This window comes from Schistocerca nitens, chromosome 1, assembly GCF_023898315.1.
Source record: "Schistocerca nitens isolate TAMUIC-IGC-003100 chromosome 1, iqSchNite1.1, whole genome shotgun sequence".
Classification (NCBI taxonomy): domain Eukaryota; kingdom Metazoa; phylum Arthropoda; class Insecta; order Orthoptera; family Acrididae; genus Schistocerca; species Schistocerca nitens.
Genome location: NC_064614.1, coordinates 113987394 through 114008204, shown reverse-complemented (window position 1 = coordinate 114008204; position 20811 = coordinate 113987394). Strand labels below are relative to the sequence as shown.

The window sequence follows — 20811 nt, the reverse complement described above, 5'->3', positions numbered from 1 at the left end:
ATTTTCAATTTCAATGGGAAGATTCAAGACACGAACTGTTTTGTAACGAATGTCCGCTCTATAGATGGAAACCTTACTTTTATAACCATTTCTATGCACAAAATCTACTTCATAGCCCCACTTTCGTAACACTTTATCAACAGTCGAAGCACTGATTAACTTGACAAAAACACAGTATTTTTCCTGATCCAGTTGCCAGGTATGGACGGTTTCAGAATTTAGACCAATTACCTGTGTAATCCAGTCATCTATTCCCAGGGATGTCGGCTGAACAGGACGGGATTCCTTGTCAAAAGCGAATACCAGAGTATTCTTCCTGAGGTTTGTAGCCATGGTTAATCCAGCGAAGCAATTTCGGTTAAACAACCGAAATTCCAAGTAGCAGCAGCAAGACCAGAAAGAGCGATCAGATCACAAGGAACAGGAACGAACACGGAGATTAACGGACGGACGGCACTCGGCGAAGCACAAGTACAGCGATGTAAACACTGAAGTGCAGCGCAGCAGTTAACAGCGGCCACTCGTGAGCGCGGCTGAAACGGAACTATCACCATCTGAGCTACCGAAGCACGACTCACGCCCGGTACTCACAGCTTTACTTCTGCCAGTACCTCGTCTCCTACCTTCCAAACTTTACAGAGTCTCGGTCGGGCACACAGTTTTAATCTGCCAGGAAGTTTCATATCAGCGCACACTCCGCTGCAGAGTGAAAATCTCATTTTGGAAACATCCCTCAGGCTGTGGCTAAGCCATGTCTCCGCAGTATCCTTTCTTTCAGGAGTGCTAGTTCTGCAAGGTTCGCAGGAGAGCTTCTGTAAAGTTTGGAAGGTAGGAGAAGAGGTACTGGCAGAAGTAAAGCTGTGAGTACCGGGCGTGAGTCGTGCTTCGGTAGCTCAGATGGTAGAGCACTTGCCTGCGAAGGGCAAAGGTCCCGAGTTCGAGTCTCGGTCGGGCACACAGTTTTAATCTGCGAGGAAGTTCCATATCAGCGTACACTCCGCTGCAGAGTGAAAATCTCATTCTGGAATCTTGAAGATTATCGATCACTCACAGCTCAATCCAGCCCCGCACTCCCTTTTCGGCTCAGTTATTCTCAGCCATTCGATGGCTCTTGGGTTCAAATGTGAATACTTTAAAGACAACCCTTTTCTTTGTGTGTGGCAACACCTGTCCATCTTCTCAGCTTATTAACTGACAACTTTAGAATACTACAGGTAGAGACAAACTCGACAGCTTATGCGGTCTCGACAGACCGGACTAATTTTCTCATGGGTAGGTCACAAGGTGCAGATACTTTTTAGTCGTCAGCCTTCTGACTGGTTTGATGCGACCTGTCACCAATTCCTTTCCTCTGCCAATCTTTTACATCTACATCTACATGGATGCTCTGCAAATCACACTTAAGTGCCTGGCAGGGGGTCATCGAACCACCTTGGCCGCGCGGGATTAGCCTAGCGGTCTAAGGCGCTGCAGTCACGGACTGTGCGGCTGGTCCCGGCGGAGGTTAGAGTCCTCCCTCGGGCATGAGTGTGTGTGTTTGTCCTTAGGATAATTTAGGTTAAGTAGTGTGTAAGCTTAGGGACTGATGACCTTAGCAGTTAAGTCCCATAAGATTACGCACACATTTGAACAATTTGAACCACCTTCACAATAATTGTGTATTATTCCGATCTCGAACAGCGCGCAGAGAAATCGAACACCTATATCTTCCCGTGTGAGCTATTATTTCCCTTATTTTATCATGTTGATCATTTCTCCCGATGTAGGTCGGCATCAACAAAATATTTTCGTATTCGAAGGAGAAAGTTGGGGATTGGAATGTCGTGAGAAGATGCCGCCGCAACGAGAAACGCCTTTCAAAAAATGGTTCAAATGGCTCTGAGCACTATGGGACTCAACTGCTGAGGTCATTAGTCCCCTAGAACTTAGAACTAGTTAAACCTAACTAACCTAAGGACATCACAAACATCCATGCCCGTGGCAGGATTCGAACCTGCGACCGAGAAACGCCTTTCTTTTAATGATGTTCATCCAAAATCCTGCATCATTACAGTGACACACTCTGCTCTATTTCGCGATAATACAAAACGTGCTACCCTTCTTTGAACTTTTTCGATGTGCCCCGTCAATCCTATCTTATGAATATCCCACACCGCGCGGCAGTATTCGAAAAGAGGACGGACAAGCGAACTGTACGCAGTCTCTTTAATAGATCTGTTATATTTTCTAAGTGTCCTGCCAATCAAACGCAGTCTTTGATTAGGCTTCCTCACAACGTTTTCTATGTGTTCCTTCCAATTTACGTTGCTCGTAACTGTAATACCTAGGTATTTATTTGAATTTACGGCTCTTAGATTAGACTGATTCATCATGCAACCGAAGTTTAACGGATTCCTTTCAGCACTCATGTGGATGACCTCACACTTTTCGTTATTTAGGGTCAATTGCCAGTTTTCGCACCATTCAGAGTGCACTTGCAGCCTACGTTCTCAGTTAGTTCCTGAATGTATATCAGTCTCTGTCTTCCTGTAGTTTTTACCCTGTACAGACCCCTCTACAGCATGGAAGTTATTCCCCGATGTCTTAACAAATGGCTCTGAGCACTATGGGACTCAACTGCTGAGGTCATCAGTCCCTTAGAACTTAGAACTACTTAAACCTAAAAAACCTAAGGACATCACACACATCCATGCCCGAGGCAGGTTTCGAACCTGCGACCGTAGCGGTCGCGCGCGTCCAGACTGTAGCGCCTAGAACCGCTCGGCCACTCCGTCCGGCCGACGTCTTAACAGATGTCCTACCATCCTGTTCCTTCTTCGTGTCAGTGTTTTTCACATATTCCCTTCCTCTCCGATTCTGCGAAGAACCTCCTCATTCCTTACCTTATCAGTCCATTTAATTTTCAACATTCTTCTGTAGCACCACATCTCAAATGGTCTATTCTCTTCTGTTCCGGTTTTTCACAGTCCATGTCTCAGTGCTATAGAATGCTGTGCTCCAAACGCACATTCTAAGAAATTTCTTCCTCAGATTAAGACTTATGTTTCATGCTATCAGACTTCTCTTGGTCAGGAATGCCCTTTTGCCAGTCACTTGTGTGCTTTAAAAATGGTTCAAATGGCTCTGAGCACTATGGGACTCAACTGCTGAGGTCATCAGTCCCTTAGAACTTAGAACTACTTAAACCTAAATAACCTAAGGACATCACACACATCCATGCCCGAGGCAGGATTCGAACCTGCAACCGTAGCAGCAGTGCGGTTCCGGACTGAAGCGTTCGGTCACAGCAGTCGGTGTTGTGTGCTTTGCCTGCCGGGTTGGCCGAGCGGTTCGAGGCGCTACAGTCTGGAACCGGGCGACCGCTACGGTCGAAGGTTCGAATCCTGCCTCGGGAATAGATGTGTGTGATGTCCTTAGTTTATTTAGTTTTAAGTAGTTCTAAGTTCTAGGGGACTGATGACCTCAGAAGTTAAGTCCCATAGTGCTCAGAGCCATTTGAATCATTTTGTGTGCTTTATCTTTCCTCCTTGCTTCATACGTCACGGTTTATTTGCTGCCTATGTAGCAAAATTTGAGTTCATCTACTTCCTGATGGCCAATTCTGATAAGTTTCTCGCTGTATTAATTTCTACTGCTTCTCATTACTTCCGTCTTTCTTCGATTTACTCTCAGTTCATATCCCTACTGATTAGACTTCATTCCATTCAACAGGTCCTGTAATTCTTCAGTTTCGCTGAAGACAGCAATGTCACAGCGAACCTTAACAGTGGTATCCGTTCACACTGAATTTTAATCCCCGCTCCTTCCTCAACCTTTCTTTTATTTCCGTCAATGGCTCATCGAAGCTCTCAATGCAAGCTGGAAGGCGAAGATTAAAGTGAGCACTTGTAATCAACAGCAAAAACCATGATTGAATGGAGTAGGATCGTTCCCAGACAAGTCGCACAACACATTCCGTCGGCTCTTGCCCTTTAGTGGAGGTGTTTACAATGCAGACCGATACGAAAATAAGTGGGGGGCAAGAAAGCAAACAAAATGAAAATATTCTATATCGAGCCAGAGGAGGCAACTGGTTCCGTACACCAAACTTAAGAATATCACTGACTTTAACTCCACAGTCCGGCCCTGGAGACCACACGATGTCGACCGGCCGCCGTGTCATCCTGCTCCACGTGGCATCATGGAGATGCAACATGGTTCAAATGGCTCTGAGCACTATGCGACTTAACTTCTGAGGTCGTCAGTCGCCTAGAACTTAGAACTAATTAAACCTAACTAACCTAAGGACATCACACACATCCGTGCCCGAGACAGGATTCGAACGGTGTGGCCGAGCGGTTCTAGGTGCTTCAGTCTGGAACCGCGCGACCGCTACGGTCGCAGGTTCGAATCCTGCCTCGAGCATGGATGTGTGTGATGTCCTTAGGTTAGTTAGGTTTAAGTAGTTCTAAGTTCTAGGGGACTGATGACCTCAGATGTTAAGTTCCATAGTGCTCAGAGCCATTTGAACCATTTGAACAGGATTCGAACCTGCGACCGTAGCGGTCGCTCGGTTCCAGACTGTAGCGCCCAGAACCGCACGGCCACTCCGGCCGGCTTGCTTCCGTAACTTTGACTACCAGGTGCTTCCCAATATTTATGTTAAGATTATCGCTCTCTTATTTCTGCTACTGCTCTTTACTTATGCGTTTCTTCGGTTTACTCTCAGTCCATATTTTGTAGTCATTAGACTGTTCATTCCATTCATACGTCCAGTCATTCTTCCTCCACTGAGGATAGCATTGTCATCAGCTAATCTTATTGATATCCTTTCGTCTCAGACTTTAACCCCACTCTTAAACCTTTTGCGGACGTATGAGATTGTAAATAATGCTATGCGCTAGGCCATTAGTGTGTAACGTGAACTGCAACGATATAGTTAATCCCTCTGAGGCACATCAGACAGAGATCCAGTGTCTGTGGATCACTCTCCATTAAAGATAGCAGGCCACACCCTTCCAACAAGAAAAATTTTTTATCCAGTCGCAAGCCTGATTAGAGATCCCATACGAACGTACTTTATTTAGAATGCCATTCTGGATCAAAAGCTTTTCGAAAATCGAGAAGCGCCTAACCAACCTGGTCTTCTCTTTCTATGAGAGTAACGATATAATACGTGAAAAGGCCTCATTGAATTTCACACGATCAATCTTTTCAGAACCCATACACAATTCCACGGATGATGTTATTCATTTTTAGATAGATGACAGTCTTTAAACAAAGTAATTACTAGGTTTCTGCCAGAAATAAATGTGAGAGATAAGGGACAGTAATCCAATGGATCAGTTCTATTTTGTATTTCATTCGACTTCTGCTGTTTCTCAAATCATTGGAATCATATTACAACCAAATGACTTTCATATAAGATTTAATATTCTTACCTAAAATCCGTACGAGTACTTATTACAAGATGCATCGACGGTAACAGTCCAGTGAATAGCGACCTGGACACGCTTGCTGGTTTGTTGCGTGAGATCTGGAAGAAGAATCTTCTGTTACCGGAGCCTGCTGTTTGTGTTTCAGGGATACCGCGACAAGTACCACAAGGACGAGCACCACCACCTGGACGACTTCTGGAGCAACGGCCAGGAGAAAGGCGGCTACCACAAGTACGGAGAGCACGGCTCCCACTTCAGCGAGAAGGGCAAGAAGAAGGAGTCCGCCAAAAAAGCAACGGTTTGTACTTGCTCCATGTTCCGTGCGACAGAGAAGCAGCTGTCCACAAATCATCACGTATTTGGAGTGCATCCCTGGTGCGAAACCCAGCTTACCCTTTTCTAGCACGATATGCTGCGAACCACTGATGAAGGACGGCAGGCAGATTCGATATTCCTAGATTTCCGGAAAGCGTTTGATACTGTACCACAGTGCAGACTGTTAACGAAGGTACGAGCATGCGGAGTAGATACCCAGATACGTGAGAGGCTCGAAGACTTCTTAAGTAATAGAACCCTGTACCTCGACGGCGAGCCTTCACCATTGACAAGCAAATCGTCAGGAGTGCCCCACGGAAGTGTGGTCATGTTGCTGTTGTTGCGCTCTTCGATCCGAATACTGATTTGATGCAGCTCTCTATGCTACTGTATCCTGTGCGATCCTCTTCATCTACTCCATCCACACATATGTGTGTGTGTGCGAGTGTATACCCGTCCTTTTTTCCCCCTAAGGTAAGTCTTTCCGCTCCCGGGATTGGAATGACTCCTTACCCTCTCCCTTAAAACCCACATCCTTTCGTCTTTCCCTCTCCTTCCCTCTTTCCTGATGAGGCAACAGTTTGTTGCGAAAGCTTGAATTTTGTGTGTATGTTTGTGTTTGTTTGTGTGTCTATCGACGTGCCAGCGGTTTCGTTTGGTAAGTCACATCATCTTTGTTTAGATATATTTTCCCACGTGGAATGTTTCCCTCTATATATATATATATATATATATATATATATATATATATATATAGGGTGTTTCAAAAATGACCGGTATATTTGAAACGGCAATAAAAACTAAACGAGCAGCGATAGAAATACACCGTTTGTTGCAATATGCTTGGGACAACAGTACATTTTCAGGCAGACAAACTTTCGAAATTACAGTAGTTACAATTTTCAACAACAGATGGCGCTGCGGTCTGGGAAACACTATAGTACGATATTTTCCACATATCCACCATGCGTAGCAATAATATGGCGTAGTCTCTGAATGAAATTACCCGAAACCTTTGACAACGTGTCTGGCGGAATGGCTTCACATGCAGATGAGATGTACTGCTTCAGCTGTTCAATTGTTTCTGGATTCTGGCGGTACACCTGGTCTTTCAAGTGTCCCCACAGAAAGAAGTCACAGGGGTTCATGTCTGGCGAATAGGGAGGCCAATCCACGCCGCCTCCTGTATGTTTCGGATAGCCCAAAGCAATCACACGATCATCGAAATATTCATTCAGGAAATTAAAGACGTCGGCCGTGCGATGTGGCCGGGCACCATCTTGCATAAACCACGAGGTGTTCGCAGTGTCGTCTAAGGCAGTTTGTACCGCCACAAATTCACGAAGAATGTCCAGATAGCGTGATGCAGTAATTGTTTCGGATCTGAAAAATGGGCCAATGATTCCTTTGGAAGAAATGGCGGCCCAGACCAGTACTTTTTGAGGATGCAGGGACGATGGGACTGCAACATGGGGCTTTTCGGCTCCCCATATGCGCCAGTTCTGTTTATTGGCGAAGCCGTCCAGGTAAAAATAAGCTTCGTCAGTAAACCAAATGCTGCCCACATGCATATCGCCGTCATCAATCCTGTGCACTATATCGTTAGCGAATGTCTCTCGTGCAGCAATGGTAGCGGCGCTGAGGGGTTGCCGCGTTTGAATTTTGTATGGATAGAGGTGTAAACTCTGGCGCATGAGACGATACGTGGACGTTGGCGTCATTTGGACCGCAGCTGCAACACGGCGAACGGAAACCCGAGGGCGCTGTTGGATCACCTGCTGCACTAGCTGCGGGTTGCCCTCTGTGGTTGCCGTACGCGGTCGCCCTACCTTTCCAGCACGTTCATCCGTCACGTTCCCAGTCCGTTGAAATTTTTCAAACAGATCCTTTATTGTATCGCTTTTCGGTCCTTTGGTTACATTAAACCTCCGTTGAAAACTTCGTCTTGTTGCAACAACACTGTGTTCTAGGCGGTGGAATTCCAACACCAGAAAAATCCTCTGTTCTAAGGAATAAACCACTTGCACGTTGTGAACAGCACACGCTTACAGCAGAAAGACGACGTACAGAATGGCGCACCCACAGACTGCGTTGTCGTCTATATCTTTCACATCACTTGCAGCGCCATCTGTTGTTGAAAATTGTAACTACTGTAATTTCGAAAGTTTGTCCGCCTGAAAATGTACTGTTGTCCCAAGCATATTGCAACAAACGGTGTATTTCTATCGCTGCTCGTTTAGTTTTTATTGCCGTTTCAAATATACCGGTCATTTTTGAAACACCCTGTATATATATACATAGGGTGTTACAAAAAGGTACGGCCAAACTTTCAGGAAACATTCCTCACAGACAAAGAAAAGATGTTATGTGGACATGTGTCCAGAAACGCTTAATTTCCATGTTAGAGCTCATTTTAGTTTCGTCAGTATGTACTGTACTTCCTCGATTCACCGCCAGTTGGCCCAATTGAAGGAAGGTAATGTTGACTTCGGTGCTTGTGTTGACATGTGACTCATTGCTCTACAGTACTAGCATCAAGCACATCAGTACGTAGCAGCAACAGGTTAGTGTTCATCACGAACGTGGTTTTGCAGTCAGTGCAATGTTTACAAATGCGGAGTTGGCAGATGCCCATTTGATGTATGGATTAGCACGGGGCAATAGCCGTGGCACGGTACGTTTGTATCGAGACAGATTTCCAGAACGAAGGTGTCCCGACAGGAAGACGTTCGAAGCAATAGATCGGCGTCTTAGGGAGCACGGAACATTCCAGCCTATGACTCGCGACTGGGGAAGACCTAGAACGACGAGGACACCTGCAATGGACGAGGCAATTCTTCGTGCAGTTGACGATAACCCTAATGTCAGCGTCAGAGAAGTTGCTGCTGTACAAGGTAACGTTGACCACGTCACTGTATGGAGAGTGCTACGGGAGAACCAGTTGTTTCCGTACCATGTACAGCGTGTGCACGCACTATCAGCAGCTGATTAGCCTCCACGGGTACACTTCTGCGAATGGTTCATCCAACAATGTGTCAATCCTCATTTCAGGGCAAATGTTCTCTTTACGGATGAGGCTTCATTCCAACGTGATCAAATTGTAAATTTTCACAAGCAACGTGTGTGGGCTGACGAGAATCCGCACGCAATTGTGCAATCACGTCATCAACACAGATTTTCTGTGAACGTTTCGGCAGGCATTGTTGGTGATGTCTTGATTGGGCCCCATGTTCTTCCACCTACGCTCAATGGAGCACGTTATCATGATTTCATACGGGATACTCTACCTATGCTGCTAGAACATGTGCATTTACAAGTACGACACAACATGTGGTTCATGCACGATGGAGCTCCTGCACATTTCAGTCGAAGTGTTCGTACGCTTCTCAACAACAGATTCGGTGACCGATGGGTTGGTAGAGGCGGACCAATTCCATGGCCTCCACGCTCTCCTGACCTCAACCCTCTTGACTTTCATTTATGGGGGCATTGGAAAGCTCTTGTCTACGCAACCCCGGTACCAAATGTAGAGACTCTTCGTGCTCGTATTGTGGACGACTGTGATACAATACGCCATTCTCCAAGGCTGCGTCAGCGCATCAGGGATTCCATGCGACGGAGGGTGGATGCATGTGTCGTCGCTAACGGAGGGCATTTTGAACATTTCCTGTGTTTGAAGTCACGCTGGTACGTTCTGTTGCTGAGTGTTTCCATTCTATGATTAATGTGATTTGAAGAGAAGTAATAAAATGAGCTCTATCATGGAAAGTAAGCGTTTCCGGACACATGTCCACATAACATATGTTCTTTCTTTGTGTGTGAGGAATGTTTCCTGAAAGTTTGGCCGTACCTTTTTGTAACACTAGATATATATATATATATATATATATATATATATATATATATATATATATATATATATATATATATAGAGAGAGAGAGAGAGAGAGAGAGAGAGAGAGAGAGAGAGAAAGACGGAGGGAGGGAGGGAGTCCCAGAGGGTTCAACTTTTGGCCCACTCTTATTCCTTATACATGTGAATGACTTTCACTTGGCACTCAAAAAGCAGAAATGGTACTAAATGCAACAACAAGTTCACTGTTACCAGTCACCGTTTTATTTATTTCCACGACGCGTTTCGAAGGTTTAAACCTCCATCATCGGGTGGATTTACATTAGTAAGTATTACATTTGCGTGTGTGTTGTGTTACGATTTTTTGAGGAACTTGTGGCACTGCCTAGTGGAGAAACGAGACGCTATTTCAGAATATGGTTTAGGATTACTTTTGACGAAAAATTAAACTGATATCTAATGGTAAACATTAAATAAGTAAACTACAGTACCTTCAGTGATCACAGGTTCCTTTTGCTGTCGTAACACATCACATGTATACTGCCACATTTGTAAACAAATATGGCGTCTGGAATCAGCTGGGTATAAGGTTCGTATAGCAGAAGTGAAGACATAATCGCAAAGTGCAAAGAATATACATCATAATAATATTATTACAGAATAATTGCTTTAAGCATTTAGCGGTGTTTGTTTTGAGATGTCAAATATATGTGTGTGTACTTTAGGTGGTATTTAAATCCAATTCTGACAAGTTAAAACAGCAAACATTCGTACTCGTTTATACAATCAGGTGAAATGTTAAAATGGCTTAAAATTCATACTTATTGATAACAATTAGGTGAAATGTTACAGACTATAATTACAATGATCATATTGGCTACAACAGTAAAATCATACATACATTACACTCTTTGATTGGGGTTAATAAACAGATGTGAAGTGAGGGGCTGGAGGCAGAAGGAGAGGTAGAGAGAGAGAAACAGTGTGTGTATATGTGAGTGAAAGGGAGAGGGAGAGAGAGAGAGAGCGGGAGAGAGAGAGAGAGACAGAGAGAGAGGGAGAGAGAAAAGAGTAATTTATGAGAGGAAACATTTGCATGGGAAGGAGTCTTAAGATTGCATGTTGCATATATTAGCTGCCTAAAGGTTGGGGTAATACATTGGTTAATGCTATAAAATATGCAGATAGATATACATTTGTGCCAGTAGTTGATGAACATACAGTTTTAAGCTGACAAGGGGTACAAGCTGTTGGTGTGATGAATTATCTGTGAATGAGGTCAATCTCTTGTAGTCTTGGCAGCTGTCAATATTTATGGTAAATATTAGGTGTGTGTGTGTGTGTGTGCATTTCTATGAGTGTAGGCAGTTGCTGAAAACGGAGATGATACTATTGTAAATATTGTCATTTTTGTCATTTAAGATAGATTCTGGTTGTTTCATTTGATGTTTGTGTATTTGGAGTGTTTCAAGGATGTGTAGTTTTCTGCCTTTTGGTTGGATGTGTAAGATGCTAATACTTGTGTTGTTAACATGGTGTTTTGGTTCAAATGGCTCTGAGCACTATGGGACTCAACTGCTGAGGTCATTAGTCCCCTAGAACTTAGAACTAGTTAAACCTAACTAACCTAAGGACATCACAAACATCCATGCCCGAGGCAGGATTCGAACCTGCGACCGTAGCGGTCTTGCGGTTCCAGACTGCAGCGCCTTTAACCGCACGGCCACTTCGGCCGGCCATGGTGTTTTGTTTCATGCAGGTGGGTAGCTATTGCTGATGTGTGATATTTTTTGTTTTTTAGTGCTGCCATGTGTTCCTTGAACCTAATCTCAAATGATCTGCCAGTCTGGCCTATGTAGAAGCAGTCACAGTCCAAACATTCAATTTTGTACACACCTGTGTGATGAAGTGGGTGTCATGTGCCGATGTTGTGGGGTAACTTCAGTCCAATCAATAGGAATTGTCTCAAGAATAACGTCATCCCAAATTATGTCAAGATTGACATCAAAACAAACACAACTACTGCGAAGAAAACACTGGAAATAGCACGAAAACTCTGGGTGACAAATGAACTGAAAGAACTTTATATTAAAACACAAATGTTCAATACACAGCTTTATAATGCAGAATTACAGTTCGGAAAGTTGTTTCATAGATTAGAATATGATTCCATAACCAAAAAAGTCAAAGACTACACCGAGTTCATCGTACAGAAACGAAAACTACACAGAAGGGAAAACTAGCCAATCTTATAAAGCAACAATTACCTCCCAAACCGAACCAAAACAGCCAAAAGAAACACACATTCTACACACCCTTCCTCAACAACACGAACATAACATTCACTGCAGAAGAAGAGGCACTACTCTGCAAAGGCTTAAAGCACAATGTTCAAGCTCCGCTGGATCAAAAGAACCAAGAAAAGCTCATCACTTGTGCAACACAGATCTCGACCATCGCCTTTAAGAAGCAAACTGACAGAATATCAGCCTGCCACAAAATTAACGAAATCATTGAAAAGGAAATTGCAAAACCTTTCCCAGCATACAAGAACAGAGAAGAAGCCCTTACACGTACCATTAAGACTAAATTAAACGTGAATAATGCAATAATTGTAAAAGCTGACTAGGGCAACACAACTGTTGTAATGGGCAGAACAACATACATAGAAAAAACTTTAGACTTCTTCCAAACCAGCAACATAACTGAAATACATAAAGATCCAACAGCCAGAATACAAAAGGAGATTAAACACATTTCAAACAACATTAACTTCCTACTCACCATCCAAGAAGCAAGAAACATTGTAACAATGAGCCCACAAGCACCTTGCCTTAGATCACAACCAAAGATCCACAAAAACGGGACCCCCATCAGGCCCATAGTGAACTGTAGGAACAGCCCAACATTCAAGCTCACTAAAATACTCTTCAGAATTCTCAAACAAGCATACACATTCAATAATGAGAGAACACTTAAAAACACAACAGAATTTACACAATATGTCAAAAACATACAAGTACCTGATGGAGCCACACTTGCCTCATTTGACAAACAAAACCTATATTCCTCTGTGCCAATAGATCCCACACTACAGATAATTAATGCCAACCTACATAAACACAAAAATATCCCTTCAACTTACATTAATGAACTAATGGACCTGCTTGAATTCACACTTTCACACAACTATTTTAAATTTAACAATAAAATCTACCAACAAACAGATGGTCTCGCAATGGGCTCAAATCTTTCCAGATTGCTACCAGAAATATTTATAAGTAACCTAGAAGACAAAATCCTGAATTCTAATCACCACCTCCTCAAAAATATCATCTACTACTACAGATATGTAGATGATACCATCATTTTAATCAAAGGCACTAAAGATGACATCAGTGAGTTGAATCAGTTTTTCAACAACTCCCATGAAAACACAAAATTCACAGTTGAACACCAAAAAGACGACAGTATAAATTTCCTAGACTTTACCATTAGAATAAAGAATAACAGACATCAGTTTGAAATTTATCGGAAGCCTACCACAACACATACCACAATCCACAACTCCTCTTGCCACCCTGCAGCACACAAAATGGCAGCATTCCGGTACATGATTAATAGAGCTATCCAACTACCACTCTCAGAAGATAAATGTGATCAAGAAATTGAAATAATAAAACAAACAGCTATTGAAAATGGTTATAACAGCTCCATAGTAGCCACCCTAAAACACTCAATAATGGCAAAGGAATCACAACACAAAAAACAAAAAGAAAATAACATCTTCCATACAATCCCCTTTCTGGGTAACATTTCATACCAGATTGCCAATGTCTTCAAACTGAAAGGCATAAGCATATCCTTTACAACAGACAACAAGATTGGACAGAAGTTACCCCACAACATCGGCACGCGACACCCACTTCATCACACAGGTGTGTACAAAATTGAATGTTTGGACTGTGACTGCTTCTACATAGGCCAGACTGGCAGATCATTTGAGATTAGGTTCAAGGAACACATGGCAGCACTAAAAAACAAAAAATATCACACATCAGCAATAGCTACCCACCTGCATGAAACAAAACACCATGTTAACAACACAAGTATTAGCATCTTACACATCCAACCAAAAGGCAGAAAACTACACATCCTTGAAACACTCCAAATACACAAACATCAAATGAAACAACCAGAATCTATCTTAAATGACAAAAATGACAATATTTACAATAGTATCATCTCCGTTTTCAGCAACTGCCTACACTCATAGAAATGCACACACACACACACACACACACCTAATATTTACCATAAATATTGACAGCTGCCAAGACTACAAGAGATTGACCTCATTCACAGATAATTCATCACACCAACAGCTTGTACCCCTTGTCAGCTTAAAACTGTATGTTCATCAACTACTGGCACAAATGTATATCTATCTGCATATTTTATAGCATTAACCAATGTATTACCCCAACCTTTAGGCAGCTAATATATGCAACATGCAATCTTAAGACTCCTTCCCATGCAAATGTTTCCTCTCATATAATTACTCTTTTCTCTCTGTCTCTCTCTCTCTCTCTCCCTCTCTCTCTCTCTCTCTCTCCCTCTCCCTTTCACTCACATATACACACACTGTTTCTCTCTCTCTACCTCTCCTTCTGCCTCCAGCCCCTCACTTCACATCTGTTTATTAACCCCAATCAAAGAGTGTAATGTATGTATGATTTTACTGTTGTAGCCAATATGATCATTGTAATTATAGTCTGTAACATTTCACCTAATTGTTATCAATAAGTATGAATTTTAAGCCATTTTAACATTTCATCTGATTGTATAAACGAGTACGAATGTTTGCTGTTTTAACTTGTCAGAATTGGATTTATATACCACCTAAAGTACACACACATATATTTGACATCTCAAAACAAACACCGCTAAATGCTTAAAGCAATTATTCTGTAATAATATTGTTATGATGTATATTCTTTGCACTTTGCGATTATGTCTTCACTTCTGCTATACGAACCTTATACCCAGCTGATTCCAGACGCCATATTTGTTTACAAATGTGGCAGTATACATGTGATGTGTTACGACAGCAAAAGGAACCTGTGATCACTGAAGGTACTGTAGTTTACTTATTTAATGTTTACCATTAGATATCAGTTTAATTTTTCGTCAAAAGTAATCCTAAACCATATTCTGAAATAGCGTCTCGTTTCTCCACTAGGCAGTGCCACAAGTTCCTCCAAAAATCGTAACACAACACACACACAAATGTAATACTTACTAATGTAAATCCACCCGATGATGGAGGTTTAAACCTTCGAAACGCGTCGTGGAAATAAATAAAACGGTGACTGGTAACAGTGAACTTGTTGTTTCATTTAATGTCATAGCAGTCACGGTAAAACCTAACCTAAAAATGCTCGCATTTAAAGAAATGGTACTTTTTGCAGCAGAAAAGTTAGTAAATAATATTTTCCAAGGAATTGCTAAGTGGTTCTATAAAAATGGACTCAGCCCAAATTTAAATGAAAAAACACTACATTCAGTTCAGTACAACAAATACAGTCATATAAACAACTGATGTAGCTCAAGAGCAGAATGCTCCACATTTTTTGGTTTACATATCGACGAAAATGTGAACTGGAAGAAGCAAGTTACTGAGCTGCTCAGGCAATTATGTTCAGCTACTTTTGCTCTTCGTATAACCGCCAATCTTGGAAACAGAAGTATCAACCTCCTGACATATTCCATATATATTTCCACTGCATAATATTGTATGGAGTAACTTTCCAGGGTTTCTCATTGCTCAGAAAGACAGTACTCGTAGCAGAAAAGCAAGCAGTAAGAATAATATGTGATGTTCACCCACAGATGCCAAGTAGGTACCTGTTCAAGGAGCTAGGCATTTTAACTGTACCATCCAATACATATATTCACTAACGAAATTCGTTATAAATACTCTGTCACAATTTGAAAAGAACAGTGATGCCTACACCTACAACATTAGAGAGAACAATGACTTCTGTTACCCGCGGACGTGACGCAGTTGGTGATCTGGGTTTGTTGGTGTCGAGCGAGGCCTTCGCTCCGGCCCGGTGCGGTAACGTCAGCCGGCGGGAGTGGACGGAGTCGGCTCGGCCCGTGTTAGGGGGGCGCCGCATCAACTGCCGAGGAAAGTCCGCTTTATGCCCGCCGACATTATTAATGTATTGTTTGTTTCCTATGATCGAATCTATTCGATTGGCATATTTAAGGCTTGCGTCCAAGGATTTGTTTTCATGGCTCACCATTGCCAATTGCACTTGCGTAAGGAGCTTCACAGCCCATAAAGTCCACAATTTGTGGTCTACATGTACATCTACATACATACTCCGCTAGCCACCAAGCGATGTATGGCGGAGGGCACAGTTCGCGCCACAGTCATATCCCCCCCCCCCCCCTCTGTTCCACTCACGGTTCGCGCGAGGGAATAATGGCTGTCTGAACGCCTCAGTACGAGCTCTAATTTTTCTTGTCTTTGAATGGTGGTCATTGCGCTATTTGAATATCTGGTGGTAATAATATATACTCTACATCCTCGGCGAAGATCGGATTTCGGACTTTAGTGAGCAGCTCCTTCGTCTGTCGTCTGTCTGCAAGTGTGTCCCACTTCAAACTTTCTATGGGATTTGTAACGCTCTCGCGATGGCTGAATGTATCAGTCACGAATCTTGCCGCTCTTCTTTGGACCTTCTCAATCTCTTGAATCAGACCCAACTGGTAAGGGTCCCATACAGACGAACAATACTCTAAGACTGTACGAACTAAAGTATTGTAAGCAATTTCCTTTGTTGAAGGACTGCATCGTTTCAGGATTCTACTAATAAACCGCAATCTAGAGTTCGCCTTAGCCATTACTTCTGTAATCTGATCATTCCATTTGAGATCATTTCGAATAGTCACACCCAGATATTTGACTGATGTTACCGCTTCGAAACACTGGGCATTTATTTTGTACTCGTACATTAATGGATTTTTTCGCCTTGTTATGCTCAATAGGTTACACTTACTAATATTGAGAGATAACTGCCAGTCATTACACCACGCATTTATTTTCGGCAAATCCTCATTGATTTGTTCACAACTTTCGTGTGATACTACTTTCCTGTAGACTACAGCATCATCGGCTAGCCGGCCGGAGTGGCCGTGCGGTTCTAGGCGCTACAGTCTGGAGCCGCGTGACCGCTACGGTCGCAGGTTCGAATCCTGCCTCGGGCATGGATGTGTGTGATGTCGTTAGGTTAGTTAGGTTTAAGTAGTTCTAAGTTCTAGGGGACTGATGACCACAGCAGTTAAGTCCCATAGTGCTCAGAGCCATTTGAACCATCATCGGCTAACAGTCTAATGTCGCTGTCAATACCATCAACCAGATCGTTTATGTAAATCGTAAAAAGCAGGCATGAGACAAATGTCAATCTGTGTGCGTAGGCGACATCATAGTTGCGATGGGTTCTCGTCACTTAAAACTTCGTCGCAAACGACGTGATAAATTTTCTCATCGGGGAAGCGGGTGAGGTGACGTTGAAAATCAGTCTCGACTGTCTTGTATTTGATGAAGGTTTCTCGGGTCTCCAACCGGGTGGCAGCGTTGATATCTCGCGTCGATTCGGGAAGTGTCATACTACCCTTCTTCTGGCGAAATGTCGAGATTCGCGGAGAGCGGGCTATTTATATGCGCGGTCACCCCCCTCCACTAGACCTCGGGTGGCTGCGGTGGACCAGCGTCGTGCGCGCGGTGGTGGGGATGGCGGTCGCCCCCAGCGACCGCGTTCGGTTCTCGGTGTGAGCATTCTGTTTGCGTCAGCGGCGGAGGACATTTACGGGCGCGCTCCCGACGGATTGCCGCTATCGCCGGGTTCCATGCTGCGCTGAGTTGGTATCCCTCGTCTCTGTTGACCAGATTCTCGTGAGTCCTTATTTCTATGGATTCTTTGATCACGCTTTCCCAAAAGCCAGATGCTCGTCACAGTACCTTCGTGTTTTCGAAGTTGAAGGTGTGTTCTTCGTTGATGCTGTGTTCTGCTATGGCTGATTTTTCTGTGTGGCCTAGTCGCACACATCTGATATGTTCTTTGCAGCGTTTAGATATGCAGCGCTGTGTTTGCCCAATGTATTGCTTTCCGCATTCGCATGGTATACTGTATACTCCTGGTGTGTTAAGGATCAGCGGGTCTTTGGCAGAACCTAGGAGCTCCCTCGTCTTCGGTGGTGGTCGGAGAACGGTTTTGATCTTGTATTTTCCCAGAAGTCGTGCAATTTTGGCCGAGAGCGGACCCACGTACGGAAGGAAAGCGACTCGTTTATCTTCTTCTTCTCCTTCATTATTTTCTTCTGGGGTTCTCATTGCTTCTTTCTTCCTTTTAAGCGCCCTGTTAATCTGCGTTCTACTATAGCCATTTTGTTGGAAGACTTCTCTCAGGTGTTGCAGCTCGGATGGTAGGCTGTCTTTGTCGCAGACGGCGCGCGCCCTATGTACCAGGGTTGTCAGTACTGTTTGTCTTTGTGCTGGATGGTGGCAGCTTGTTGCATCAAGGTATAGATCCGTATGTGTCTTCTGCCTATGTACTACATGGCCTAGTGATCCATCTGCCTTCCTCTTAATTAAAATATCAAGGAAGGGGAGGCATCCATTTTCTTCCATTTCCATTGTAAATTTTATGTTCAGATAGATGCTGTTGAGGTGTTCCAGAAACTCATCTAGTGCCTGTTTGCCATGTCCCCACACGACAAAAGTGTCGTCGACATAGCGGAAGAAGTGCTTCGGTTTCTGTCTGGCAGTTTGAAGGGCCACCTCCTCGAAATGTTCCATATAGAGGTTTGCAATCGCAGGAGCCAATGGGCAGCCCATCGCTACACCGTCGGTCTGCTCGAAGAATTCCCCGTTGCACTGAAAGTACGTGGTTGATAGTGCGTGTTCGAAGAGGCTGACTGTTTGTGGTTCAAAGTGCTGGGTTAAAAGTGCCAAGGGGTCTTGAAGAGGCACTTTCGTGAAAAGCGACGTCACGTCGAAGCTCACGAGTAGGTCCTCCCTTTGCAGTCGCATGTCCCTGAATATTTTTACGAATTCGGCTGAGTTTCTCATATGGTGGCTGCAGTGTCCCACAAGGGGTTTGAGCAGTGTCGCTAGGTATTTAGCAAGTTCGTAACTGTGAGAGTTGATGGAGTCCACAATCGGTCTCAGAGGTACCCCTTCCTTATGGATCTTGGGGAGTCCATAGAGGCGTGGTATCGCTGGAGCTCTGGGGTACAGTCGCTTCTTCATTTGCTCTGGTAAGACCGATCTGTCTTGTATTTGTTGTCTGCTGGAAGGGTGAAGATGATATCACTTGTTGCCTCCATATGTTCTCCAACTTTGGGTAATAACGTGACGAATTTGACGTCGTTGTTAATGACGTCACTCGATTTGAAGATATTGTCCACAATGGCAAACCACAAAGTAGGTTGTTCTGGTCGTAAAGGCAGTAGTTTGAGGTGTGTCCTGTGGCCGAATGATTGCCTGGGTGATGGTCGCATTGTAAGAACTGTCGAGCAAATATTGTCCTCCGTAAGCGGCGCGACATGCTGGATGGGAGATGGCGTAGTGCGATGCAGCCAGTTGCACGAGTTCCGAAGCGATCTTATTCGCGCGCGACGCGGTTGTTCCATCGAAATCGATTAAACACGTCTCCACATGGTTACACTGCCTTGGCTTGTGTCTAGCCAGGTTTGGAAGAGAAACGGGGTTCCACGCGAAATTGTTTCTCACTTTCCGTTGTTTTGCATCGTTGCACACTAATGTAGCCCTGTCGAAGAGATTATCACACGACTTGCAAGTGAGATGTTATCCATAGTGGGTGGCGTGGCTGGAGAAACGTTTCAACCAGTGAAAACTGCGCAGCACAGTGCCAGCAGCATTGTCGTTGCACAATAGACAGATACGTTGAATTTATTAGTGATCGAGATCGTCGGTCGTCATCCATGTAGCTGCACATGTTACAGGAGATGGTTACGTTAAGTAAACACACGGTCCTGATACTCTGTAAAACAATTTTATTGACGAAACGAGCATTCGCAATACAGCTCCCGAACACAGTGAAATCCTCGGACCAACTGATTTCAAACAGTCCCTTGCACCTACGTTGACCGACAGCGATATTCCTTCGCACAGTAGTTTTCCCACATACGCAAATAAATGCAGCACTTGTAATTAATTTTACCGTTAGTTGACAGATAGGACAAAAGCACATTAAAAAATTCGTGAATGTCAGTAACGAACACGGTACTGGTCAAAACAGACAAGAATCAGTGCCATTTCCAAAGACTAATTTAAAATACGCAGGCGTCCGAACAGAAAACCTTTGCCAACCTAGATCTACACCTATACTCTGCAAACCAACGTGAGGTGCATAGTAGAGGATACGTCCCATAGTACCAGTTATTAGGGTTTCTTCCAGTTCTATTCGCGTATAGAGCGCGGGAAGAATGGTTGTTGGAATGCCTCTGTGCGTGCAGTACTTATTCTAATCTTATGCTCTCGATCCCTATGTGTGCGACACGTAGGGCGTTGCAGTATATCCCTACAGTAATCATTTAAAGCCGGTTCTTGAAACTTCGTTAATAGACTTTCTCGGGACAGTCTACATCTATCTTGAAGAGCCTTCCAGTTCAGTACCTTCAGTACCACTGTGACGTTCTCCCAAGTATACTCTCAGGTTCTAATCTTAAAGTCACGGGAAACAAGCAAACTTTATTGACAATGGTAAAAAAACACATACATATCAATAAACTAGAAAAAAAAATTCAAAAGCTACATGATCATGAAGATATGTACAATAACATCGCGCTCTTACAGAAGTTTTCGAATAACATGCACTGTCCAGTCACATGCACACATCCCCGCAGTCGTCGTTCAACCTCGCATCTACGGCTCGTGTTGCACTAGACTTCCCTATGTGTTGGTTCTCAAATGTTCAAATGTGTGTGAATTCCTAAGGGACCAAACTGCGGAGGTCATCGGTCCCTAGACTTACACACTACTTAAACTAACTAATGCTAAGAACAACACACACACTCATGCCCGAGGGAGGACTCGAGCCTCTGGCGGGAGGGGCCGCGCAATCCGAGACACGGCGCCTCAAACCGCACGGCCACTCTGTGTTGGTTATGGATAGCGCCATTTTGCAGTGC

At 43.7% G+C, this 20811-nt stretch overlaps 1 protein-coding gene across 1 annotated transcript in view; it reads left to right on the top strand.

Moving 5' to 3' along the window:
- Nucleotides 1–20811, top strand: part of LOC126258162 (MHC class II regulatory factor RFX1-like) — a 113385-nt gene that overhangs the window by 86092 nt on the left and 6482 nt on the right. The window contains exon 4 of the mRNA XM_049955660.1: nucleotides 5563–5715. Coding sequence (XP_049811617.1) covers nucleotides 5563–5715 — 153 coding nt within the window. The remainder of the gene's footprint in view (nucleotides 1–5562; nucleotides 5716–20811) is intronic.